Below are 26,738 nucleotides of genomic sequence, written 5' to 3' on the forward strand. Positions count from 1 at the left end.
CTTGCGGCTTGTAAGAGAATTCCGAGCGAAGCACATTGCGTACGCACTCACAGGCCGCAGAGAGGCACTCTGTGGCGGCCAAGCAGGCTCTGAACCCCTGAAGGATTTTTTTTTCCCTCCTCACCCCGCTACATCACGGTCTGACGGCCCTAACACGGTTGAGCCGGACCGCTGGTGTCTACCCTAACTGCTGGCAGACTGGCGTGGGGCCGCCGGGTCGGCGGATACGTCCGCTTCCCTGCTGCCTCGCTATGCATCTCACATGGGGGCACACCACGACAGAGGCACTTTAACCCAAATAACACAAAGTGCCGCACCATTTTAGTCTCGCCCAAACAATCTGGACAACTCAGATGGTGAAAAAGAGTTTTAAGCACCGTTATATCTCGACGTTTCAGTACTACATTGTTCTCAGTCTTTGCACGTTTTCAGCACTTATCTTGAACATATTTAAAGATCTCATATTTTGCCAAACCAACTTTTTCTAATATTTGGGATGTAATATTGGCTCTGTGGTGCCTCAGTAAATGAATTAAAATCGTCCACGCATTCCTGAGTTCGAGACGATTTTCTGCCGAGAGGCCTAAAATCAGGTCATTTAAATTTCTCAAGCTGTCCCTTTCTGCTCCGGAGCCAGTGCTTTCATAACAGGCACGTATGCTCTCACAAGTGGGTCTTCTATACGGAGGCAACCAATCAGAGGAAAGGGGGTGGTCTGAGCCAAATTCAGACAAAGCAGATACAAAACTGGATCAAACAGAAGTAGCTGTCAGAGGGTCCTTTTCTGGACACTTGAATGACAAAACCAAGGTGTTTTTTTTTTAAATGAAATTGACACTTTTATACTACGTCCATGTTAGACAGTCACTCTATGGAGGTCTAGATAGCCAAAATATGGGACCTTTAATGTATTTAGAAACAAAATATGAAAATGAATTTAGAGGGTCTTTAAGTTCCTTTAGACAGTATTTCAGGCGATATAATAGTTTGAAGGTAAGTTTTATTGAGTCTTGCAGTATTTTTTAGAGGTCCACCACTAGATGACAAACATCACTTTGCAGCACTTCAACAGGTTGTTCAGTGGTCATTATTGATGAAAAGAAAAAAACTATAGACATTGTCAACAATTTTGTGTCCCCGGTGAGTTGTTCAAGAGAGCGCTAACTCACAGAAAGAGAAAATATTGCATCACTGCTAGAAAGAGCACACTAGCATAGCCAGGGGAGACACTAGTTATGACTAACCTTTGCTAAACAATCGACGGAACCAACTGGGATGTTGTTGCATCGCACACAAGTCATAGTTTCATGTTCATAACGTGCAACATAGGTTTAACCCGACAGTTAATGAAGACACACATTCTACAAACTATGGGGAACACAAACAAATATAAACGACTAACGATTTACATCATGATTACGGAAACAAATTCAGCATTGCATGCCCCAATGTGTGCTGGGTTCTGATCAAGCGGCCGATGTACTGGTCGCTCTCAAGAAAAGTAGACAAACAGCAGGGATTTTTTTTTCTTCACAAGAATTGCTGACAGTTGATTGAAAGCGCATGAGGAGTTGTGTCCTGTGTGTCTTTTAAAAAAACACGGGCAAATTTAACGCTGTTAATAGCGTTGCAAACGTGTACGGTTGCTTGGAAAAGCGACAGGACAGGAAAGATGCACCAGGCCTCTTTTGACAAAGCAGAGTGAAAAGTGTGGGGATTTTGAATGACATGCAGCAACACAGTATAATATTAAATTCTTTGAGTGAGTTGATTGTGGTGAAGCATGGTGGGCGACTGGTTAGAGCGTCAGCCTCACAGTTCTGAGGACCCGGGTTCAATCCCCGGCCCCGCCTGTGTGGAGTTTGCATGTTCTCCCCGTGCCTGCGTGGGTTATCTCCGGGCACTGCGGTTTCCTCCCACATCCCAAAAACATGCATGAATTGGAGACTCTAAATTGCCCGTAGGCATGACTGTGAGTGCGAATGGTCGTTTGTTCCTATGTGCCCTGCGATTGGCTGGCAACCAGTTCAGGGTGTACCCCGCCTCCTGCCCGATGACAGCTGGGATAGGCTCCAGCCCGCCCGCGACCCTAGTGAGGAGAAGCGGCTCAGAAAATGGATGGATGGATGATTGTGGTGAAAAAAAATGTTTGTGTCTACTGTATTTAGGAGCATATACATTTCATGAATAATTCATATTGTCATTTTAAACGATAGAATTTATTTTACTTCATGGAGTATTTCTGATTTACTGAGTATGTAGCTAGATATTTTTATAGTAGATTTAGGAATACCTATTGAAGTTTTATGGAGTATTTCAGTTAGGTAACTTAAGGTAGATGGGAGGGAGGAATATTTACATCGGTTTCACGGTTTACGGCAGCAGATGTAGAAGCGTTCATTTAACTTTTGAGAGTATTTAGGAGTGTTTCGGTAAACTCTCTGGAGTATGTGAGCATAGATGTAAGCCATAATGATGTGTATTATAGTATTTGCATGTTTGCATGAGTGTTGTAAGTACTTTGAAGTAGTAGTGGGTAAAGATCCTGGCACGTAATCAAATGACATTGATATGGTCGTGTGAAGAAATGAAGAGGAAACACCCCAAACGTGCGCGCGCGCAGTCACGCGCCTCGAAGGGAGGAGAGGAAACACCGTTAGCCACGGGCACGCGCAGATGAAGGGAGGGAGCCTCCCCGCGCATTTCACTTCCACACACACACACAAACTAACGCACACACTCAGTAACTGACGGCGTCAAGACCAGCAGAACTTTGTTGGCGAGGAGAAACCACAGGAGAGGAACCAAAGGGAACCGGAACGTCACGAAAACTGAGCGGTAACGTAACACGCACGCGCATGCAAAGTTATGATGATCACAAATTGGACTAAAGTGTTTCATATTCTCCCAACAAAAAGTTCTATTTTTGGTCACTAGTGAGCCACCGGAGGGGACTTTTTTTGTGTAACATGTGACACGTTTTTATTCTGAATGACTAAAAACTAACTTGAAAAAACCCCCAAGTTTATCTGACTAGATTGGACCATTTAATGTATTATTTGTGTCATTAATATTCACTTCAGACCATCTTTCCGACACGTGTGACAGGTGTATGACGTCAACACTGAAAAAAGTACTGATCATGAACATCGGTTGCACATAATTAAAATGTGGTAAACTGATGTAATTTCCACTAATTTCCTCAAGAAATATCAAATAATACATGTTAATTTTACACATTTTAGTCATGTGCAACCAATGTACATGATCAGTATTTGTTGTTGTTGTTGGAATGTAATCAATTTTAAATAACTTTTTTTTTTTCAGTGTTACGGTTGCTGCTTAATGTATATACTGCAATTGGTCCACTGAGATGATCAAATTTTTACTAATGGTTTTTTTTTCACCACTTTCCAATGGCTCACAAGGAGAGGGAATTCTTTTCACATTAACTCACAACTGATCTATTAAAACTAGTTTATCTGTCTTTGTTTGACCATTTTATGTACATGTAAAAAAAAAAATTTGTTTGGGGGAAAAATGGAACAAAAATGTATTTTTATCACATTCTGAAGGCACATGAGCCACTAAATGGGATTTTTTTGGTAACATGTGACACATTTTATTCTGACTCACAACAAGGCTAAACAAAATAATTTATCGGTCTAGATTTCTGTCACTACTTTTAAGTAAATGTTCAGCTTCCATAACTTTGATCACTTTAATAACAACTTGGAAGCCAGCCAGCGCATGCTTCGAAATGATATCATCCAAAAGTTTTTTTTTTTTTTTTTAACAAAACATCCATCCATTTTCTGTACCGCTTATCCTTACTAGGTTATGCAATTTTTGTTGAGTGTGTAGTATTTCTGCAGATAGTGTGGAGTATTTCAATACATTAATGAGTTTTTATGTAACTTTGAATAGTATTTCAGGAGGTCTAGGAATAATTAGGTAACTTTAGGGAGTACTTAAATCAATGTACTATTAATGCAAATTATATGGCATTATTTAACTTTCAATACTATTTCAGGAGGTTTGAGTATTTAGGTAACCTTACAGAGTACTTTAATAGATATACTGAGTATTATTGCAAGTAGTATGGCGTATTTCAATCGATTCAGGAGAAACCATGTCACTTTATACAGTATTTCAGGTGGCATAAGAGTATTTCTGCTTCTTTAGGAAGTACTCAATAGATGTACATAATGTTTATGTATAAGTAATATTGAGTACTCCAATAAATTTAGGACTATTAATGTAACTTTATTCAAATAGCATGGAGTATTTCAATAGCTGTATAGTATTTATGTAACTTTTTATAGTACCGTATTTTCACGGCCATAAGGCGCACCGTATTAAAAGGCGTAGGCTCAATCACGGGGTCTATTTCTGTATTTAACACATACATAAGGCGCACCGTATTATTGGGCGCAGGCATGGTAGAACATACGCTAGCTTAAAACATACGGTAGCAGGCATGCACGCTAAAACAATGTTTTTAAAAAGGTAGCGGGAGCAAAACTGAGCTCGGTTGTACACTATTGAAGTATTTAACAATGTACTCACGTTATTTTTTGATCAATCCTCATCCACAAATCCATCAAAGTCCTCATGTTCTGTATCCGAAATGAACAGCTGGGCAAGTTCTCCATCAAACACGCCAGGTTCCCTCTCGTCATTGTCTGAGTCAGTCTCGTTGCCGTGCGGCTCCTCAGAAATGATGCCAGCTTTTACGAACGCTCGAACAACAAGTGCAAGCTGACATGTTAGCCCAAGCATCCACAATCCATTCACAAATTGTGGCGTAACTCGCCCAGCGCTGCTTCCTAGTCTTAGTAAAGCTGTGTTCGCCATCTGTCATCCATGGCTCCCATGTCGCTCGCAACTTCACTTTGAACGCCCTGTTAACACCGATGTCCAGCGGTTGGAGTTCCTTCGTCAAGCTCTGAGTTATTGCACTCAGTCGAATGGTGACTGTAGAGACGCTTCTCCCGGCTGTTCTTTGCTCATTAATCCATTGCTCGAGTTGGTTTTCCAACTCGGGCCACCTCGCCTTGTTTCTGCGGAAAGTCAGCTTCGTCTTCTTGACTTAGCGAAGCTCGTTTTCCTGCTTCCTCCACTTGCGAACCACGGATTTGTTGATCTTGAATTCTCTCCCATGTTCCCATGTTCCTTCGCGTAACTGATAGCTTGCAGTTTAAACTGTGCTTCGTAAGCGTGTCTCTTCGTAGGTGCCGTCTTCGACTGCGGTCAAGCCAGCCTCCACTCGTAAAGTCGTAGTCAAGCCAGCCGCCCCTAATTTTGTTTATACTAGGCATTACGGTAATAGGTCGCCAACTCACGGCGAAACCCACCTTCAAAATTAAAGCTTCCCAATAATACGGACGTCAGTGCTCTTCGGTTAAGGAATGCAACCAGCAAAGTTAATTTGAATCTTGAGATATATTAAAAAATGTAGTTTATTTGATATCTTAGGAAAAATAAATGGTAAATCGACTGCACTTATATAGCGCTTTATCTACATCATCACAGTGCCCAAAGCGCTTTACAAATCCTCACATTCACACACACATTCATAAACAAATGGGCGACCGGCGCCATGTGAGGCGCTGCCAGCCCCACTGGGAGCAAATTAGGGTTCAGTGTCTTGCACAAGCACACTTCGACATGCGGACAGTCATAGCAGGGATTCGAACCTGTTCTACCTACTGAGCCAAAGCCCCCCCAACATAATCCCATTGGTATCGCAAGACAAGTCCAGATCAGTGTGACAGACCACCAAGGACTCCACTAAAAGAGGTTTGATGAAGATCTGATATTGTATTTCAAAATAAAAGTCTCTGAAAACTGCATATTTTTCTGTCATTACCCCTGACTGAAAAAATCTGTTTAAAAAAAATCTATGAGCTACGTCCGTATTATTGGGAGGCTTTTATTTTGAAGGTGGCTTTCGCCGCGAGTTGGCGACTTATTACCGTAATGCCTAGTATAAACAAAATTAGGGGCGGCTGGCTTGATTGCTACTTTACGAGTGGAGGCTGGCTTGACTGCAGTCATTTTTGGGGGTCCTTAGCCAAACCGATGCACATACCGGAACTATATACCTACTGGGGGCGTGTCTTTAGCGTCCTCTGTCACGCGCTCCCTTCCCCCTTTACGTCCGCATGCCGTACTCAGTCACGTCCGCATTTCCTCAATATAAGCAGCGTGTCGGCAGGAAATGCTCCCAGTCAGTCAAGCGGAGCGCTCATCCATCACACAACAACATTTATAGCTGTTGGAACTCGGTGCACACATAAGGCGTGCCGCATTGTAAGGCGCCCCGTCCATTTTGGAGAAAATTTATGACTTTTAAGTGCGCCTTACGGTCGTGAAAATACGGTATTTAAGGAGGTATAAGAGCATTTGGATAACATGGAGTACTTCAATAGATATACTGCGTATGCAGTATGGAGTATTTCCATAGATTCAATATTTAGGTAACTTTAGGGAGTTCATTGTTCGTATTTAGGTAATTTTAGTATTTCGGTCGATTTTGGAGTGCTTCTAATACTTTGGTCAGTCTTTAAGTAGATGTAAATGTATTTACGTAAGTTTTATAGAGTATTTCAGTCGTGAAGATATGCGAGCGACCAGTTCGGGACTTTTTTTGACTACTAAACTGACTAAAAAATGGGCATTTTATCTTTTGTCCTTTTTACTATTTCATGTCCACTTTGTGCCACTAATGTAACTTATTTTGTATCAACATGGTCAGTTTTCTAACTTGAATTTTTTGAATAATAATCAGGAAGTCTCTGCGTGTCCCAAAATGACATCATTCAAAATCAATAGGGCTGTTGTGTCTTGCATCCTGTAGTTGTTCCACTGAGATGACGTGTCTCTCAGCCATCAAGCCGGCACTAGTACCACTCCTGGTTGGGGTTCTGACCCTGGTCCTGGTCTCTGGGTACACATTGGATGTTGATCACGCGGTGCATTTCGCCGGCGTTCCCACGTCCATGTTCGGCTACTCGGTGCTGCTACACCGGCACGGGGTGCACAGCTGGTGGGCGTCTTTAGTGGCTAATTAGCATGCTAACACATGTGCTGATGAGCCTCATACACTCACTCTGTGTGTGTTTTCTGTGCGTGTGCATGTGTTTGTGTGTGTTAGGTTGGTGGTGGGAGCGCCAGTGGACAACTCTTCTTCTGTTTCTTCGTTGTCGCCAGGCGGCATTTACCGTTGCGCCATTACAACAGATGAGCGAAACTGTCAGCTGATGCCTGCAGGTAATTTTTGAAAGAAGGATTGTAAAAACATGAACCTACACCATTTATTTTATTATTTATATTTGTATTTATGCTAATTATTTGAACTTAGTTTTATTTATTTTAATTGATTCTACATTTTAAAACTATTAACTAAAATTAAACTTTACATTAGCTCCTGCATCAATGCCATCTAGAAGCCTCGATAGGTAAGTTTGTGTGTGTGTGGTTTCGTGTATGTTTATTCATTTAATTCATTTATTTAGTATTTATTTGTATTAATTAATTTACATTTTTAAGGTCCTGTATTTGGGCTATTTAGACCTTGATAGAGTGATTCTCTAACATGGACTTAAAAAAGTGTCAATTTCGTTTAAATAAAAAATACCTTGGTTTTGTCATATGAGTGTCCAGAAAAGGCCCCTCTGACAGCTACTTCTGTTTGACCCAGTTTTGTATCCGCTTTGTCCATATTATGTTGCCTCCATGTAGAAGGCCCACTTGTGTGTGCACACATGGTTGTTACGTTGACAGCGGAGAGGTAGGTGGAGATCTATGCTAGTGACGTAGATAAGGTCGAGAAATTCGAATGACCGGATTTCAGGCCTCGGCAGAAAAACGTCTGGAGCACAGGAATGTGTGTAAGATTTTAATTCATATTTCACAGGTTTACTGAGGCAACGGAGAGGGAATATTATATCCCAAATACGAGAAAAAGTTGGTTTGGCAAAGTATGTCCCCTTTAACAACCGTTAACTAAATATTCAAACTCTGCCATCTAGAAGCCTGGCATGCACGTGACAGCCTTGTGTATGATAGTGAGTGGTTTTGTGTGTGTATGTGTGTGTGTGTGTTATTTCATGTATGTTTATTAATTTACTTAATTTGTTTATTTTTATTGTATTTTGTGTTTATTAATTTCAATTTGAACAACTATTTACTAAAAATCTTAACATTACATAAGCTCTGCCATCATCACCACCTTGAGGCTTGGCATGCACATAACAGCCCGTATGTATGAAATCATGTGGTTTTGTGTGCACGTGTGTTTTCGTGTATGTTTATTCATTTAATATATTTATGTATTTAAAAGAAAAAAAAAAAACTTTAACTCTAGAGTTAACATGCACATGACAGCCTTGGGTATGAGTCTGTGGTTTTGTTGTATTTTTTCAAGTAAGTTTATTCATTATTTTTTAAATCTGATTTAAAATTACAATTTGAACAACTACAAACTAAAAATTTCAATTTGGCCTTCACCGCCATCTGTATGTAGGTCTGGCGTGCACAAGACAAGCTTGTGTGTAAGGTTTTGTGCACATATGGTTAGTTTTGCATTTGTTGTGTGTGGTTTTGTGTGTGTGTTGTTGGGTGTGTGCTTAGTGTGTGGTTTTGTCTGTTATTTTTTTTTGTGTTGTGGTTGAATTAATGTGTCTGGTTTAGAGTGTGGTTGTGGTTTTGTGTATGTTCTTTATTTTTTATCTTATTTGAATTGACTAATTTTAATTAAAAAAATATGAAGTGAAACTTTTTAACTTCATGTTAGCCCCCATCATCGCCATTTAGAGGCATAGCATGCACAAAACAGCCTTTTGTCTGTGTGTGTGTGTGTAGACGTGTCACATTGTGGGAAGACGTGCAAGGCTGAGAGCGATCACCAGTGGTTGGGTGTCAGTCTGTCCCGACAACCCGGGAACCACCACAAAGGAGCAGGAGGACACATCCTGGTTGGTACACAAGACATCTATTGATTTTTTAAAAATTAAAACAGCATGTTTTGTGTGTGCGTTGCAAATGTTTAGTGCTTATAATTGGATAATGAGAGGCGAGGTACACCCTGAACTGGTCGCCAGCTAATCGCAGGGCACATATAGACAAACAAAATATATATATATATACTGTATATGCATGTAGACTTCATATATAATTTAGAATCCTGTTGATTTTGCAATGTCACGCAGCAGAAAAGATTAAAAAAAATACGAACACACGACATGAGTGGGTGTCGAGAGTGTGTTTGGTTTTGTGTGTGTGCGTTGTAATTTGTGTGTGTTGTTGTTTGTGTGTAGGCATGTGCACACCGCTGGAAGAACGTGTTTTACTCCAGGAACGATGGTCAGAACAACAAACTGCCCCACGGAGTTTGTTATCGCTATGACAACAACCTCACACATGCACAGGCCATCATACCCTGCTACAAAGGTATGCGCGCGCGCACACACACACACAGTGTGAAAGGAAGTCTGTGTGAAAATACAGTGGAACGTCGTTTTTCGTATGCCCTAGTTTCATATGATTCTGTTTTCATCCAATTTTTTGTTTTTAAATTTTGTCACGGTTTTTGTAAATCCGCTCGGTTTTCGAAAAAAAAAAAAAAAAAAAACTCGGCCAATCGTTTCCTGGAATTAATCCGTGGTCATCCGAAGCATTTCATAAACTGCACGAAAAGGGTTCGTCAAATGACAAGGCATATTGACATGTTAGGGCAACATCTGCTGTCCAAAGTCAGACCTTCAAAATAAAAGTATGCAGTATAATAACAGTTTCACCACACTTTTTGTTATTATACTGGCGTGCTTTTAGTTTGAAGGCCTGACTTTTGACATGAAATTATGCCGATGTTGCTGAGCAGATTGGGAGGCTTGTTATTGAGTTGTTAATAAAAGCCTTTTGTACACAATACGACAGAAAGCTCAGTGTCGGCCGTTTGATAAAGAAGGTGAAAAAACAAAGAAAGAAAGACTGAAAATGGCTTCCCTCTGTCCCCTCATCGCTGTATACGGCATCAATAAAGGTAGAAGTTATGTTAAATATTAATTTATCCACGTCATTAGTGCCTTGTATTTATTTTTTTTCACTCTGTTTTTAATGTAAAGCTATAGTTATTTTCTATGAATGATATATTTTGTTAATAATTTTACGTCTGGAACTGATTAATTGGATTTACATTATTCCCTAAGAGAAATATTGCTTTGAATTTCGTACACTTTGTTTTTTTGGAACAGGTTCATCACGAAAAACGATTTTTCATTGTACTATATGTTTGCGTCAAAGGCTCTCTTTGGTAAAGGATGTCCGCGTGAAAGGGTTCGTCATGTGAATGTCCCTGTTGTGTTCCAGACCACCAGTGGAAGTTTGGTGACGAGTACGGCTCCTGTCAGGCTGGAATGTCAAACCAACTCACTCAGGTGAGACAACATTCCAACATGTTTGGACAACGCTTTACACATCTGGACAACATCTCAACTACTCATGCTGTACCGATGTTCTCTTCTGATGTCGTGGCCAGGACCTGATCATCATGGGCGCTCCGGGGACGTCGTACTGGACCGGTTCCATCCTGGTCTTCAACACATCCAGCAGTGTGATGTCCGTCTACCTGGACGATGACGGGTCGGTAGGCTTTGGAAGCTACCTGGGTGAGCCACTTCAGCGCGTGTTAGGACGTTACTACAACAACAACTACTACATCAACATTAACACGCATACCAGTTTTTCCCCCAATGACGGTCACTCAGATCAAAAGGATCTTTGTTCCATCCCCTTAGCGCTATTAGGGGATGGAACAGGCCTCTAGCATTTTCACTAATCTTAGGCACCGCTAACTGGCCCTGACATGTCACATGAGTTTTCAAAGTTCACAGTTCGTGCTTTAGTGGTGCGCTAACAGATGCTAACAGACACACTCAAGGACATCTCCAGTGTTGACATGAAGTTAAACATTAGTGCTTCTGTTAACACTTGAGGGGGGAAGGGTGCTAAACCCTCCACTCTGAAGCTTTTAATCTGAAGAGACTTAACTACGATACAGTGTTCAATATACCGCAGACGCTAATGCTAACAAAATGTATAATTTCTAAGATAACACACCACCAAATGATCTCAACGCTAATGTCTAGTCTCGTGATGCTAGTAATTAGCAGCAGGATACTCGTTTTTAGCTTCACGATTCTAGTAATTAGTTTAAGGATGCTCGTAATTTCCTTAATCATGCTAGTAATTAGCTTAAAGATGCTTATTTCTAGCCTCAGGATGCTTATTTTTAGCCTCAGAAAGCTAATAATTATCTAAGGGATTAAAGTAATTAGCTTAATGCTAGTAATTATCTTAAGCAGGTTAGTAATTAGTCTAAGGATGTGATTATTAGCTCAAGAATGCTAAATAATTAGCTCAAGAATGCTTGTAATTATTTTAGGGATGTCATTAAGGGCTATACAAATAAGCTTGACTTGGCCAGTAATTTGCTTAAAGATTCCAGATATTATCATAACATTGCTAGTGACTTGCTTCAGGATGCTAGGGATTAGCTTAAGCATGGTCGTAATTAGCTTGAGGATGTAGTAATTAGCTTAAGAACACTAATTATTTTAAGAATGCTACTAATTATTTTAAGAATGCTAGTAATTTGCCGAAAAAAATCCAGAGGCTTAAGAATGCTAGTAATTAGCTTATATATTCTTGTTAGCCTCAGTATGCTAGTAATTAGCTTAAGAATACTTGTGTCTTAAGCATGCAAGTAACTGGCTAAAGGATGGTATTAATTAGTTGTTAGTTTTATTATGCCTATGACTATAAATGATAATTTTGTATGTCTCAGGCTACTCAGTGGATGCAGGTCATTTCCTGGATGCTACTAGCATGGAGGTGGTGGGAGGCGCCCCGCAGTACAACCAGAGGGGAAAAGTAATACAATTAGTACCCTAAAAATTGAAACAATGATTTTATTAATAATAATATTTTTACTCCCAGGTGTTTATCTTCTCGGTGGATGGCAACATGCTACGTGTGCTAGCGCACGTGTCAGGAACAGAGGTGATCATAAACACCATTTTTACAGCTAATGCTAACTAACGCTACAAAAGCAACATCACAGGTAACCTACTGCTCATGCTATACTGTGGCTGCTGCTAACTAAAAGTGTGCTTTTAACATCCATGCATCCATCCATTCATTTTCTGTACCGCTTATCCTCACTAGGGTCGCGGGCATGCTGGAGCCTATCCCAGCTATTATGCTAATTAATTATGCTAACTAATAGTACTATTGTTACTAAAGTAGCATGACAAACAAAGTCTAGCTCTACTACTGTTGCTAACCAAACAGCACAAACACTAATAGATACTATTAGCAATTGATGCTACTATTGATCACACTAACTACTAGCTACTGCTAACTAAAATTACGATTCTTACGGCTCATGATTCCTACCAACTGATGCTAGTGCTCCAGCTAATGCTAACAAATAGTACTGGGACTACAAAATATCAATGGATATTTATGATAATTGTGTGTGTGTGTGTGTGTGTGCGTGTGTAGCTGGGCTCATACTTTGGCGCTAGCATCCGCACAGTGGACCTGAACGGCGACGGCTTATCAGATCTCTTGGTGGGTGCTCCAATGTCAACAGGTGCAAGCAGGGAGGAGGGGCGTGTCCACGTCTACCTCAATCAGGGACAGGTGAGCTGGCAAAGAAGCCACTTTGAGAATAAATGCATCATGGGATCATACTGTTGACATCATGCTAACTGACTGTCTCAGGCTAAGCTAGTTGAGGCGGATTTTCAGCTGAGCGGGAGCAATGCCCACGCCGCTCGCTTTGGGGAGACCATCACAGACTTGGGAGACCTGGATGATGACGGTTACCCTGGTAACCAGCCCTGCTAAAGCTATGCTAACCCAAAGTCAAAGGACTACTACACTACAGCCTTTTGATGGCTAAAGGAATGCTAAGTGCTACTGTACTACCCACTGATGAGCTACTGCTATTTGCTAGGGCTAACATTTAATGTTACAAGCTACTACTATAATTTTTAACAAATTATAGTAGTAGCTTGTAACATCAAATTAACATTTTACATTTACTTGCTATTGCTAACATTGAATCTTACTAGCTAAAGCAAAGAAAGCACTCACCAGCTAGTGCTAACGTTAACCGTTACAAGTTAGTGCTATCATCATTAATTACTAACTAGAGCTAACATTAAGAACTGATCAGTAAGTGGTCAAATTAAAAATTTTAAAATAGCTAGTAGTTAGGAGCAAGGGCTAACATTTACTAGCAAGTAAGTGATACTCTACACCAGGGGTGTCAAACATAATTTTTGTCACGGGCCACATTGCAGTTATGGTTCCACTCGGAGGGCTATTATGGCTGCAAACCCATATCATTGCCTCATATTATTACATATACACAAATTAATGGATAATTACTTTTGAAATCAGAAGCCAGTAAAAACTGTTCAACTACAGTATGAATCAATTTTATTTTAAAAGGGGGATTGGTAACAAAAAATGGTTGGAATATCTCAATATTTTTAAAAGTGAAGCCAATTTGCAATTTTGGTATTTTAGCAAGAAACACAAAGTCGATGCACACTCTCGTGGGCCACATAAAATGACGTGGCGGGCCGGATCTGGCCACTAGTTTGATACCTGTGCTCTACACGATATGCCGATCGTAACTGCCACTAAAAATGATCAGTGCTTGACAAAGTTTGTGGTTTAGTGAGGTAGTAATCCCTCTAATGCTAAGCCAAGTGCTACTTCCTGATAACCAGGAAACATAAATACAAACACAACCCTTTGTGTGTGTGTGTGTGTGTAGAGGTGGCAGTGGGTGCCCCTCAGGAGGACGATCTAAAAGGGGCCGTTTACATCTACAACGGCAGGAAACATGGCATCACTCAAATACCATCACAGGTACTATACAAACACAATCACAAGGACATACACGAAAAACACAAACGCATGCGCACATACACGTGCAAAGACCTGCAAATGCATGTACGCACACAAAAAACAAACACTCAGATATACACACACTTATGCATAAAACCTATACAAACACAATCACTTGGACATACACGAAAAACACAAACACATGTGCAGACACATGGACAGACCTGCAAATGCATGCACACACACAAAAAAACAAACACTCAGATATGCACACACACTTATGCGCAAAGATATAAACACACATACACACAAGCATGAATACAAACACTCACAGAAACACACAGACTGCTTGATTGTCCATCCACTAAGCCACACCTCCTGAACCCACATTGGCCAATTACAGAACAGAACAGTCCAAAAACGAGCACGACTGTGGCTAAAGCTATGCAGGAGGCCATCCACCACACAGTCACAGTCAGACTTAACTTAGGTTGTTAGTTTAGCATTGTTCATGTGGCAATGCTAATGATGACATTGTGTTCGCAGAGGATGAGCGGGGCAGTGCTTGGTCGTGACCTCTGGATGTTCGGCCAGTCGCTGAGCTCGGGCGTGGATGTTGATGACAATGGTTACCAAGGTAACTGACATTTTGTTGTAATGGTTGTTGCGCGGTCAGGTGTGTTTTTGTATGTGTGTCTGTCCTTCTGCGTGCACGCTTATACAGGTGGGGCGGTACCGGGGGGGACAAAGTGTCAATACCCCTTTTCAGGAATATAAAATTTCTAACAGCAACCCCCCACCCCGTCAACAACAGGTTTTTGGGATGCAAAAGTACAATCAGTTTGTGTGTGTTGTTAATTGATCCTTCTTTGAGTGAATTTGTTGACTTTGTTGTGTATGTTTTGCAGACGTTGCCGTGGGTGCGTTCCTCTCGGATGCTGCGGTCGTTCTCAGGTAACCAAAAACTGTCAGATAGGAAGTTAGTATTTGGTACACAGGAAACAGGAAGTGGTTTTGTTTTGGGTGCAGGTCTCGTCCTGTCCTGCAGGTGGCGGCCTCACTCACCCTGCCTGAGAACATCCAGCAGCATGCGGCGAGCATCAATGTCAACGTCTGCTTCAGAGTCACCTCCAGACAGTATAAAGGAGTCATAGGTACATTGTCTTAGCATAGGCTAACTCACTTATCTTAGCATAAGGAGGCTACATCTTATGCAAGCTTAGTTATCTCTCTTTAACTTTGCTTTGCTCCCTTCATTTATGCTAAACTAGGTGACAACAAGCGAGTTATAACTAGAGCTGTCAGTTGATTAATTTCTCTAATCAGATTAGTCACACATTTGAATTTTCATTAATCACGATTAATTACAAGTGCCAAATATACTATACACAGTACCACATTTTGCTTTGAGATGGTATTTTGAACTTGATGAAAACAGAGTTCAGCATTGCACCATATCCAAATATACCTTTGTTTTTACAAAAGTTCCATCGAGGTGACTTTTGAAGCAAAATTTGCTGCCGAGCACACCAAGTCGGAGTCTTCTCACTTATCTTTCCACTGGTGTAAGCATTGACCTGATCACTGGCCTTATAACAACCCGCATCGCAGTTCAGATATCCATCCGCAGTTACGGTAAAGGAGTGTGTGTGGTCTGATTACATTTTTATAGTAAACACTTGATGATGCAACTAGATAAAACAAAACAGTTGGCATAAGATAGCTTGGTTAGGTTAGCATAAATAGGCTCACCAGGCCTCCCCTTTGCTCCCTTGATTCATGCTAAGCACATTAACTAACTAGTGCTACCATTAAACAGTTAGGTGAGCTAGCAGTTAGCTTAGCACAAGCTAGCTAAATTAGCTTAACATGAGTAGCCTGAGCGAGTCCATGATTCCCTCTAGTTTACAAGTAGCAGCTTTATCATCTCTGTTTTGTTTCCCTCCACTGATGCTAAAATAACAATTTTGCCATCAGATCTTCAATACAACCTGACATCCGACCTCCTCCACCAGCCGTCCTTCCCGCACCGTTTCTATTTCCACGGCAACGGCTCGTCCAATAGCACGAGGGCTCGGGTGAAGGTGCGGCTCGACCGTCTAAGCTGCACTAATCACGTCGCGCACCAGAAGGTAAAGGACACTATGTTAACCTCACGCTGACCTAGCTGACCAGGGGGGTATTTCAGCAAGCAGGTTATGTGAAAGCTTGGAGGAAGTTGATTCTGAGACGAGGGAAAGCCTGATCAGTCTGTATCAAAGTCGGGTATGAGGAAATACCGCAGTAACAGATGCCGTTAACCGAACCTGCACAAACAGCAGATTGGGTATGCTAAATTCTAACTTTCTACCGGTTTCCTCTCACCTGAAGCAAATGAGCTTCTCTGTTTCTCCATGTTCGCTTTGATATTGAAGCACAACTACAGTGGGTACGGAAAGTATTCAGACCCCTTTAAATTTTTCACTCTTTGTTATATTGCAGCAATTTGCTAAAATCATTTAAGTTCATTTTTTTCCCTCATTGATGTACATACAGCACCCCATATTGACAGAAAAATACCCAAAATTGTAGACATTTTTGCAAATTTATTAAAAAAGAAAAACTGAAATATCACATAGCCGTAAGTATTCAGACCCTTTGCTCAGTATTTAATAGAAGCACCCTTTTAAGCTAATACACCCGTGAGTCTTTTTGGAAATGATGCAACATGTTTTTCACACCTGGATTTAGGGATCCTCTGCCATTCCTCCTTGCAGATCTGTCAGGATGAATGGTGAATGTTGGTGGACAGCCATTTTCAGGTCTCTCCAGAGATACTCAGTTGGGTTTAAGTCAGGGCTCTGGATGGGCCATTAAAGTTCTCGGTCACAGAGTTGTTCTGAAGCCACTCTGTTATTTTAGCTGTGTGCTAAGGGGCAATGTCTTGTTGGAAGTTGTTGGAAAGTGAACCTTCAGCCCAGTCTGAGGTCCTGAGCACTCTGGAGAAGGTTTTCATCCAGGAAATCCCTGTACTTGGCCGCATTCATCCTTCCTTTGATTGCAACCAGTCGTCCTGTCCCTGCAGCTGAAAAACACACCCACAGCATGATGCCGCCATCACCATGCTTCACTGTTGTGACTCTATTGGACAGGTGAAGAGCAGTGCCTGGTTTTCTCCACACATACCGCTTAGAATTAAGGCCAAAAAGTTCCATCTTGGTCTCATCAGACCAGAGAATCTTATTTCTCACCATCTTGGAGTCCTTCAGTCCTTTTTTAGCAAACTCCATGCAGTCTTTCATGTGTCTTGCACTGAGGAGAGGCTTCCGTCGGGCCACTCTGCCATAAAGCCCCGACTGGTGGTGGGCTTCAGTGATGGTTGACTTTCTAGAACTTTCTCCCATCTCCCGACTGCATCACTCGAGCTCTTTGGGTTCCTCTTTACCTCTCTCACCAAGGCTCTTCTCCCCCGATTGCTCAGTTTGGCCGGACGCCTAGCTCTAGGAAGGGTTCTGGTCCATTTAAGGATTATGGAGGCCACTGCTCTGACATGCGACATGCACTGTGAGCTATGCTTATATAGACAGGTGTGTGGCTTTCCTAATCAAGTCCAATCAGTATAATCAAACACAGCTGGACTCCAATGAAGGTGTAGAACCATTTTAAGGATGATCAGAAGAAATGGAAAGCACCCGAATTAAATATATGACTGTCACAGCAAAGGGTATGAATGCTTATGGCTGTGTGATATTTCAGTTGTTCTTTTTTAATAAATCTGCAAAGATTTCCAAAATGCAATTTTTCTGTCAATATGGGGTTCTGTGTGTACATTAATGAGGGAAAAAATGAACTTAAATGGTTTTAGCAAATGGCTGCAGTACAACAAAGAATGAAAAATTTGAGGGGTTTGAATCCTTTCCGTACCCACTGTAAATCTAAAATGATATGCTAGCATTTTCACATTAATTTCTGAAAAGTACTGCTTTTCAAACTCAGTCATGTACCTTGAGTGCCCTGAAAGGCCTATAGAAAAAGGTACTTTTATTATTATTATTATTAGTAGTAGTATCTTCATAACATTCTCACTCAAGGTGAGTGATTGAACTAATTCGGACCTGGACCTCAACGATCTGAGTTTTCGAGTTCAGGGAAGGCCAGTCAGAACTCAGGACTAGATTAAGAGAATGTTGAAGCTGCTTGCTGGAATAACACCCCCGCCCAAACATTGTTAGCATTATGCTAATGTGGCTAACTGGTTTGTGACTGTGTGTGTCAGTGTATGAGTATGTTTTTCGTGTGGGTGTGTGTGTGCGCGCGCAAGTGTGAATTTATGTGTGTGTAGTTGTCATTATGTATGTGGGTGTCTGTGTGTGCGTGCATGCGTGCGTGTGCATGTGTCTGAATATATGTGTGTGTGTATTTTTGAGCGTTTGATTTGAACTTGTGCATGTCTGTTGTACCATATGAGTGTGCATCTGTGTATTTGATTTTTTACGATGCTAACCCTGCTAGCTGTTTGTTGTTGTGTTCCAGAAGGATGTTCGGGACATTTTCACGCCAGTCCGTTTTGAAGTTTCCTACAGCCTCCGAGAGACAAATGCTCACAAACACGCTAGCAAACTCTTCCCACCACTGAGGCCTGTCCTGCAGAGGGTGGGGGGGAGCCGCAATACCATCAACAACGAGGTAGGGGGAGCTAATGCTAATGCGAATGTCACAATAGTCACTGGCAACTGCTAACTATCCATCCATGTATTCATTTTCCGTACCACTTATGCTCACTAAGGTCGGGGGTGTGCTGGAGCTTAACCCAGTTGACTCTGGGCGAGAGGCAGGGTACACCCTGAACTTGTCGCCAGCCAATCGCAGGGCACATATAGATAAAGAACCATTCACACTTACAGGCAATTTAGTCTTCAATTAACTTACCATGCATGTTTTGGGGATGTGGGAGGTACCCAGACAAAACCTACTGTATTTACATACAGGTTCACAAAAAAAAAAAAAAAGGACAGGTTGTCTCCATGTGCCAGTACATAATATATTAGTGATGTGTTTATGTTTTTGTGTCAGACGCTGTTCGCTCGCTCGTGTTTCCTGCCCAACTGTTCTACGGACCTGCGACTCAGTGCCACGCTCATTCTGCCTCAGTAAGAAACAAACTCTTCATATTCGTAGTAACTAAAACCCTTATAGACTTAACTTGTGTGTAGGAACGGTCAGTACTTGGCACTGGGTGCTGGTCGTAGCTTGATGCTGAACACGTCACTGTCGGTGGCTGGAGACGATGCCTTCCTGCCACGCCTGACGCTTCGTTTCCACCACAACGTTCACTACATCAAAGTACTCAACAACGTGAGTGACAATAATGACACCCATGATTGGCTGCCTGGACAGGGGATGCCCCCTACAATGGCAACTGCCAATCAAACACTGACAAGACACCCCCCCCTTAAGCAGCTGCCAATCACACAATGACATTTGATATGATGATGGTATGTGTGTGTGTGTGTTTGTGTGTGCACGCAGGAGGACAAGGTTGTGAGTTGCGGTGTCACACAGGAAGTGAACAGCACAGCAGTTGAAGTGAGCTGCAGCTTCTCCAGCCCCATCCTGGCATCTCACTCCCTGGTAACTTATTAAAATTAAATACTTCATGTCATGAAATGCTTGATTGTCCATCCACTAATGGAATGGAAAAGTAATGGAAATGCTTATCATTTAATACATCATGCCATTATCATACAGTGTCATTAAATACATTGTATATCATGTCATTTAACACATTGTCATTAAATGCATGATGTCATTTAGTACATCATGTCATTAAATTAATCTTAAATCATTAAATGCATCATGACATTAAAATGTCAATGCATCATGCCATTTAATACATTACATTAAATGCATCATGTCATTGAATGTCATCGTCGTAAAATGCGTCACGTCATCAAATATACGTCTGCACTTTTTTTTGTCCAGTCGGCACCAATTTGTCTTATTTCCCTATTTTCACAAAAATATTATGAAAATCCAAATGGATTATGAAATCCAAAAGAGATGACTGAGCCGAAAAAGACGTTCAAGTCAAATCAAGTATTTTGACTGATTTTGCAGGTTAACATTAGCTTCCTGCTGGATGTCAACCAGAACGCCACACCTGGTGACCTCATCATTCACGTCAACACGAGCAGGTTTAAAAATATTTCAAATTGATGTACTGTATTTAATGTCATACTGAATTGATAATATAATTAAATATGACATGAACATGTACTGCGTCCTCAGTGACAACCTGGAAAGTTCAGAGTATCTCCGCGACAACGCCGTTGCCTTGTTACTTCCTCTCAAGTATGGCGTCGACGTCAACATCCACAGGTGACAAGTCATTCATTTATTCATCCATCAACATTCACATATAGCATATAAATAAGTTTATTACACAATACTGGACACATAATGTACTTGTTGTAAAAATTAATGCAAGACATATTAAAAGAGACAAAAACTTGATTAATGAATTGAATGTTCTTCACGTGTTCATTTGTTTTCAATAGTTTTGTGACACCGACTTCTTTTATGTTTGGAGATGAAGACACAACACCCGTCCAATGCTACTCGCAAACCTTCAACTACACCTACAAGGTAATCATTTGTCCTCTCATCTATTCTTTCATTTTTCTTCACTCGATCTCTCCCTCAAACAACCAATCAATCTGTTCATCAATTCATCCTTCTTACTCTCAAACCTTTAACTACAAGGTGACATTCATCCTCTCATCCATTTAGTTCTTCATCTTGGCTGCTATCTGTCCATCAAACCACTCACCAGGTCATTCGTTTACCCAATTATCTTATCTTTACTCCACCTCCAAAGTAACCATTCAGCCATTTGTCTATGCTCTCATCATCGATGAATCAAGTTTTAACATTCACTAGTCCATTTATCATCCAACATCATTATTTGACTACATCTACGAGGTAACATTTACCCTCTCATTCATTTGTGTTCATCCAACAACTGTTCACCCATTCGTCATTCATCCGTCCATTTATCCCACGACCAACCAATCTGTCATTCATCTGCTTTAATCTATCCAACAACTTGTTCATCCATCCTGTCATGTATCCATCAGTTCATTCATCTGTTCATCCAGTCATCCATCCTGCCCTCTCATATGTCTATCCACCCCTTCATTTATTCGTCAGTTAATTTTGTCATCTCTACATCCGCATTCTCTTCCATTCTTCTTGTCATCCACTCATCCATCAATTATTCATTCACTCATGTTGTGTATGTGTGTAGGTGTTGAATTTAGGTCCTAGCAGGTCAGTGGATACAGTGGTGGAAATTACATTACCGAAGCTGTTGACTCCGTTTCCTCACAGGTTGCTTCAGGTGGTGGACTGGCAGGTAGGTGGAAGCTATCCAAAGTTAACATGTGTAGCAATGTTAGCCAGCTAGCATCAGCTAAATACTTGAAGTAGCCACAGTTCCCATGAGCATTAGCACAGATGGAATGATGTGGTTGATTGTTGTGGTTCGGTTGCAGTCGTCACAAGGTGCCTGTGTCGTCAGCAACAATACTGTTCCCGTCATCGACGACTGCGATGTCCCACGAGCTTCTTTCATTAAACAAATCTTCTTCTTCTTCTCCTCCACCTCCACACGCACCATGGTAAACACACCCCGTACACCTGTGTCTCCTCCTACACTTGTCTCCTAATACACCTGTGTCTTCTCACTTGACCTCTTCACCTATAGCTTATCACCAGAATCTCACCTTTGCACCACTCTTCAACCAACAGAATATCTTCTTTCAACCAGTGTTCTTCCACTAAACTTCATACTTTACCTTTCCACCTGCACCCTCTGCTATAAAAATATCTCTGTACTTGACGCCGCAGCAGTTCCCCATATTGCCAGCGGTTTTAGAGCATTTTGACTGATCTTTCAAGACCCACATAATAGTGTTCTGTGACAATGTATCGGCACTAAACCTACCAAAAGAAAGAGTAGACTTTCTTCTTTCACCTGAAAAAATGAACTTGTTTCTACCTTTTTTCATTCTTTTGTAATCAACAGTACAAAATGGGTCATTTTCACCAAAAACTGTGGTTTCTGCAGTGGGCTGGAAGTGCAAAACAATGTAACAAATTGTGAAACACTTTGACATTTCAGAAAACAAATTAACAAAAACCGAAACACTTTTACAGTTCAGAAAATGTCTCAATTGTAATTTGCGTTGTCGTTTGTAAAAGTGTTTCTGCTTTTGTAAGTGTTTTCTGAAGTGTAAAAGTGTTTTGGTTTTCGTTAATTTGTTTCCTGAAATGTGTTTTGGCTTTTGTGAATTTGTTTTCTGAAATGTAAAAGTGTTACACAATTTGTTATATTGTTTTGCACTTCCAGCCACTGTAGGTTTCTGACCAAAAAGTGGAGAAAAGTAGGTTTTTGTGAAAAGAAACATGTCAAGCAGAACAGCTTATTTACAGCTATAAAACTAAGAAATGTGACGTGAGCGACGGCGACTCACCGTATGAATGTGAGTTGAATGTCAAAGGCTTTTTTACATGGCATTCGTCATTCACTCCGTGAACTGAGTCACATCTTTTTTCACGATCACAATACAAACTTCCTACAACCTACCGTGACTCTGTTTAAACAATACTAATACATACACTGTTGGAGTGTCAGGTGCCTAAACTTGTCCAACTTCCAACGTGCTGGAATTTCTCTCCCTTATAATCGATGTAACAAGCCGAGATACTGTATACCGCCTCTACTCCAAAGTTGTCTTAAACTCAAATCCAGTGATGCAACACTGTCATCAAGTGGCATCAGTTTGTCATTACAGTTAAACAAAAGCCTGAATTTAACAGACAAGCTGGGCAAGACCCTCTTCCATGCCTACCCGTTAAAAAACGTAGTTGCAGAATATATTCGTTGGTTGCAATAAACGGTTAATTCCAGTTGACGAATAGAAACATCCACGCCACTGAATGAATTAAATACTCCTTATATCTTTGTCTTTACTGATATCTTAATACTTTACCTTCCTCCTGTATTCTCTATTCTAACAATATCTTCACAATAAACTCAATCCACTAGACCATTTTACCTGTATCTTCTCCTATACCAAAATCTTCATGAGAGTCCATCCGAATCATCATAGCAAAGCCTTACACCTGTATCTCACCTACTGTAACTACGTTGCGAAGTATCGACAACATTAGTCACTAGTGTGGCTAATAAGACTGTGTGTGTGTGTTTGTAGTTCTGTGGGCGTGGTGACCAGCTATGCGAGCGTCTGCTATGTCACCTGGGAAACGTAGAGGCCGGTCGACATGCGACCATTCAGCTGGAAGTCCGACTAAACCCTGATGTCCTGCTGCAAGCGCCCGTACGTTTTGCTTGTAAAGGATATTGTGGCGGTGAAATGATACTTGTGAACTGTGAAGAAGTTCACACAATGAAAGTGTCAAAGAGGAAGTCAAATGTTTGCGGTTGACAAAAATGTGGACCAGGTGTCAAACACACGTGTGGATCAGATGTCAGAAAACAAGTGGGTAGACCAAGTGTCAAAAAAACCTTGCGTGTTGATAATGTGTCACAGTACAGGTGTGGACCATCTGGCACCATGTATGGACCAGGTGTCTTAAGAGCACGTGTGTCAAAAAACATGCGTGTTGACCAGGTGTCAAAGAACACGTTTATGGACCATTTATCAAACACATGGATAGACAAAATGTCAAACACTTGCGACTAGACCATGTTTTAAATGATTCGTGTGGACCGTGTGTCAAGCGCATCCGTGTAGACCAGGTGTTTGTTTCAGGGTCGCCATGGCGTGGTGAAGCTGGAGAGCAGGGCGGTGATGTCATCGCCCAAGAACGACCATCACACCATCCTGGACCGGGAACAACCCGCCGCACAGGTAGGCAACCAATTCTGCTTAAACTAACACCACTAAGATAGCTAACATCATTACGTGTGTGTGTGTGTGTGCGTGTGCGCAGGTCCTGGTGGAGGGTCACTTCACCCACAAACCTTCCACGCCAATCAAAGTGTTCATCATCGTAGTCAGTTTGGTTCTGGGTCTGATGATCCTGGCGGCACTCATCTGGTGCTTGTGGAAGGTAAACCTTGTTTTTTTTATATTAATATTATAAAATATTACATAATAACCCTAATTCATTGTGTGGTGCAGGCGGGTTTCTTCAAGAGGGACTTGCAGAAGAAGAAAGAGGAAGAGGAGTTCAAGCGTGACAGCTGGGACTACGTACCCAAACGCAACAACAGGGAGAGCACATCCTAACAACATGGCATCCTTGGCGGACATTCATTTGACGGGCGCAGTGTGACAGGACACTGACGGCCAATTGGTCCAGTGCGACAGGAATTGCTGACATCAGCGGCCAGAGAGGATGTGACTTCTTGAGAAACGAAGGGAGAGATATGGACCAATCACAAGGCTTTTGATGTCATCAGCCATGTGATGTTCAGGTTTTCAGGTCAACTGCTGAGAGATGCTTCCTGTTTGGAGTACGAGACGTCCTGCTGAGTGACACTTCCTGGATAGAGTCCACCACTTCCTGCTGCAATCACACTGCTTCCTACTACACTTCCTGCTTGGTGTTCAACACTTCCTGTCTGTTGCACAAGATTTCCTATCTGGTGTAAAAAAAAAAAAAAAAAATACCCTGCTTGGTGAAAAAACTTCCTGCCACACTTCCTGCCCTAAGTACATCACTTCCTGTCTGTTGCCCAACATTTCCTGTCTGATGTGGAAAAAATACTGCTTGGCAAAAAAAAAAATCCTGCTACACTTCCTCCTTCAAGTTCATCACTTCCTCCGACACTTCCTTCTTCACATTCAACACGATTGGTATGAAGACTAGATATGCCAACGCACTGTAGCAGCCCAAATAACCGACGTGTGTATGTGGCGGCCATGTTGGCGAGGTCGACGTTCCCATAAAAGGCAATGCATGGACATTGAAATTAAGTCGTAACTTGATCAATTCTCAACCCATTTTCACGAGGTTTACTTTTTTGTAAATGCCAAAGCATGGTCTCTAATGCAGAACATTTTTTAAAATTCCCAAATTCTTTTTACCTCTGAAAGGTTATTCGCAGTTCCCTTGTGATTGTACTGCGTTGTGTGTAACCGTATGCAGCACAACGCAGCTCAAAAGGGACGTGTTGTACTTCCTAGTCATTTCTGTTTTTCCCCACTTCCTGCAACACATCCTTCTTGGCATCTTGCCTAGTTTGCTGTCACATGACCACTAGAGAGTAAATAAGTTTAAAACACTGTCAACATTTTTCCCCATTTGGTTTCTTGGCTTTATTTTGATACACTTTTTTTTTCCACACCATAACTACCTGCTGCCTACAATGTTTGTTTTCTCTTTTTATTTAAATGTATGACAACAAGCTGCATAGAGGTCGTTTTCTGTCACTCGCTTTTCACACGAAACCTTTAGCTTGATTTAAAAAAAAAAAAAAAAAAGTCAAGATTTTATTCTCTTGATAAAAGTCAATATTTTGTTTATGACAACTTGTGCACTGGAGAGTCTCGCTCATGTTTCTAATAAAGTATTTTCTATTTAAAATATACAGATTATGCCTTTTTTTCCCCCCTCCCAATTTAAGAGTTCCCAGGTGTCTTAATAACATGTCGGTGACATGCGTTCGTCAAAATATCCCAAGGACCAACAATTACAGATTTTTTTGACATGGTGAACTTGGCTTGTCCAGCCTAGCTGCCAACTCATTGTTCGAGAGCGTCGGTGTGGAGGTGTTTTTTATGTTAATCAGCCCGACTGTGATGACACAGTTAGGTAAAATTGAAAAGGGCTTACTGACACATGTTCAGAAATAGATAATTAAACTTACTTTCACGTTTTGAGTTTTCAATAGAAAAGAAAACTGTTCTGTAATAATTGTTCACACAGTGTATGCACGATAATTATAATCGAATGATTTTTAAGAAACCACCGTACCTGAGGAAAAACAACAAATCAGAGACAAGGCGTGACTTACGAGGTGTTAATTGTTTGTCGCACACACCCACCTTGGGCACAGCACCGCGTCCTCACAAAAAATAAAACTTCAAACCAATAATATTTAAGTCTTACAGTAACATTTCATTACGCATACAGGTCTTTTCTGGGGTAACAATGTAACAGATCAACGTGAGGCCGATGAGTATGCTTGCGAGTGCGTGACCAATGACTGACACCTCGTGAGTCACACCTTAAGTCTCTGATTGGTTATTTTTCCTTGTTCTTTGGATATCAAATTAGATGCACAATATGGGGCCAGAGATGGCAGATTTTTCAAATGTTTCATGTACCACTGTTAAGTCATAATGACTGATTTACCAAATATGACAAAAAGTGAGTTTTTGAAAATACATAAATCCCCTTTTAAAGCTAAAACTGCTTGTCAAAGCGGATTCAATAAAATAAAAAATAAAAAAAATCAACTAATACCTATTAAATAGAAAAAGGTGATTAAATTTGCTGGCTAAAGTGCTGCAGAAATGTAAACTTGAATTAAAAAAAGAAGCTGGCGTTGGATCAACAGGAAGTACTTGGGAGTGTTTGGAAACAGAGCTCCTAAAGGGACAGATGCCCATCCTCAGATGCAGCTGCAGGATGCTTGGGACTCGGCCTCGTCCACGTCCTCACCGTACAAGCTGATGAGTGCCGGGTGCACCCTGAACACAACACAACCACTTGAAAGATATTCACAAGTTTGGGGTCACCCAGACAATTCCATGTTTTCCGTGAAAACAAATATACAATTCAAAAGGTTGGGG

The 26,738-nt window shown here is 41.2% G+C and overlaps 2 protein-coding genes across 5 annotated transcripts in view; one reads left to right on the forward strand and one right to left on the reverse strand.

The window, feature by feature from the left end:
- The first annotated feature begins 2,678 nt into the window (after positions 1 to 2,678).
- On the forward strand, positions 2,679 to 25,531 carry itga4 (integrin alpha 4). 4 transcript variants are annotated; one of them, XM_061792084.1, is made up of 29 exons: positions 2,679 to 2,838; positions 6,863 to 7,051; positions 7,160 to 7,275; positions 8,869 to 8,981; positions 9,324 to 9,456; positions 10,375 to 10,442; positions 10,544 to 10,673; positions 11,852 to 11,937; positions 12,004 to 12,066; positions 12,571 to 12,711; positions 12,793 to 12,901; positions 13,859 to 13,953; positions 14,479 to 14,569; positions 14,841 to 14,886; positions 14,962 to 15,086; positions 15,910 to 16,064; positions 18,445 to 18,597; positions 18,985 to 19,061; positions 19,125 to 19,266; positions 19,441 to 19,542; positions 20,029 to 20,105; positions 20,200 to 20,289; positions 20,469 to 20,556; positions 21,218 to 21,325; positions 21,465 to 21,590; positions 23,187 to 23,312; positions 23,748 to 23,846; positions 23,929 to 24,048; positions 24,120 to 25,531. In XM_061792084.1, the coding sequence occupies exons 2-29, from the start codon at positions 6,876 to 6,878 to the stop codon at positions 24,225 to 24,227; spliced, it is 3,063 nt and encodes a 1,020-aa protein (XP_061648068.1). In that variant the 5' UTR covers positions 2,679 to 2,838; positions 6,863 to 6,875; the 3' UTR covers positions 24,228 to 25,531. The 4 variants fall into 4 exon arrangements, 3 of the variants coding, with proteins under 3 accessions (XP_061648068.1, XP_061648070.1, XP_061648069.1); XM_061792085.1 differs by lacking the exon at positions 2,679 to 2,838 and adding an exon at positions 6,222 to 6,315; XR_009791089.1 differs by lacking the exon at positions 24,120 to 25,531 and having other exon boundaries at positions 23,187 to 23,474; positions 23,929 to 23,944.
- The window catches only part of cerkl (ceramide kinase-like), a 30,425-nt gene continuing 28,278 nt past the window's right edge, over positions 24,592 to 26,738 (reverse strand). Inside the window, exon 14 of the mRNA XM_061792087.1 lies at positions 24,592 to 26,636. Coding sequence (XP_061648071.1) covers positions 26,558 to 26,636 — 79 coding nt within the window. The 3' untranslated portion in view covers positions 24,592 to 26,557. The remainder of the gene's footprint in view (positions 26,637 to 26,738) is intronic.

The sequence above is a fragment of the Phyllopteryx taeniolatus genome, chromosome 12 (genome assembly GCF_024500385.1).
Source record: "Phyllopteryx taeniolatus isolate TA_2022b chromosome 12, UOR_Ptae_1.2, whole genome shotgun sequence".
Classification (NCBI taxonomy): Eukaryota; Metazoa; Chordata; class Actinopteri; order Syngnathiformes; family Syngnathidae; genus Phyllopteryx; species Phyllopteryx taeniolatus.

Coding starts and splice junctions, on each gene's coding strand:
- itga4 (XM_061792084.1), top strand. CDS start 6,876: ATGACGTGTCTCTCAGCCATCAAGCCGGCACTAGTACCACTCCTGGTT. Junction 7,276..8,868: donor CTGTCAGCTGATGCCTGCAG/GTAATTTTTGAA, acceptor GTGTGTGTGTAG/ACGTGTCACATTGTGGGAAG. Junction 15,087..15,909: donor ACAGTATAAAGGAGTCATAG/GTACATTGTCTT, acceptor TTTTGCCATCAG/ATCTTCAATACAACCTGACA.